Source organism: Pterocles gutturalis, unplaced genomic scaffold, assembly GCF_000699245.1.
Source record: "Pterocles gutturalis isolate BGI_N339 unplaced genomic scaffold, ASM69924v1 scaffold40200, whole genome shotgun sequence".
In the NCBI taxonomy this organism is placed as follows: domain Eukaryota; kingdom Metazoa; phylum Chordata; class Aves; order Pterocliformes; family Pteroclidae; genus Pterocles; species Pterocles gutturalis.
The window spans coordinates 1-633 of NW_010144702.1; the positions used below are offsets into that span (position 1 = coordinate 1).

The window sequence follows — 633 nt, forward strand, 5'->3', positions numbered from 1 at the left end:
GCTTCCGCCGTCAACTCGGTGTGCGCCGCCGCGCGCTACCACTACGTCACCGTCCTCATGAAGGGCGAGGCGGAGCCGGGGGCGGAGCCGTGCAACCGCGAGCCGGAGAAGAACGAGGGTGAGGAGGGGGGCGCGCGCGGCGGGGGCCCGTCAGCGCCGAGGGCAGCCCGTCATTCTGCAGAGGGGGAATGCTGAGGCCTGGTAGGGTCACTGGTTGCGGAGGGGGAGGGGGGTACCTGTGAAATGCCCGCGTATGCAGCGGGGAGTTCGAGTTCACGTTGTTAGCTTCTGCGCAGCCCGCCTGGGCTTGCAGAATTACGACACGATGAATTTTATACTCTGGCTTTTTCTTTCCTTTTTTTTCTTTCCAGGTTGGGAATGGGTTAAATGGGATGAGTTTCCTCCCGCAGATCAGCTGTTCTGGGCCTTACGCTGTTTAAGAGAGCAAGGTTACAATCCCTTCACAGAGGAGCTCGATCATCTCAAGGGGTACACAGGAAGCCACCAACTAACTTAAAAACTAATTGTACCTTATGTAGCAAACTAAAAGACAGACCTGCTTTTCCCGTGTAAAAGAGGACATGTTGTGCTCCTGTGAAAATGTTACTGTGGTGGGTTAGCCCTTGGCTCAGG

At 56.4% G+C, this 633-nt stretch overlaps 1 protein-coding gene across 1 annotated transcript; it reads left to right on the forward strand.

Moving 5' to 3' along the window:
* Nucleotides 1-3: 3 nt before the first annotated feature.
* Nucleotides 4-517, forward strand: NUDT15 (nudix (nucleoside diphosphate linked moiety X)-type motif 15; the record flags this gene model as incomplete). Its single annotated transcript, XM_010085180.1, has 2 exons — nt 4-118; nt 372-517. Coding segments are annotated over 2 exons (261 nt in total), but the record flags the coding sequence as incomplete, so codon positions are not given.
* Between the last annotated feature and the right edge of the window lie 116 nt (nt 518-633).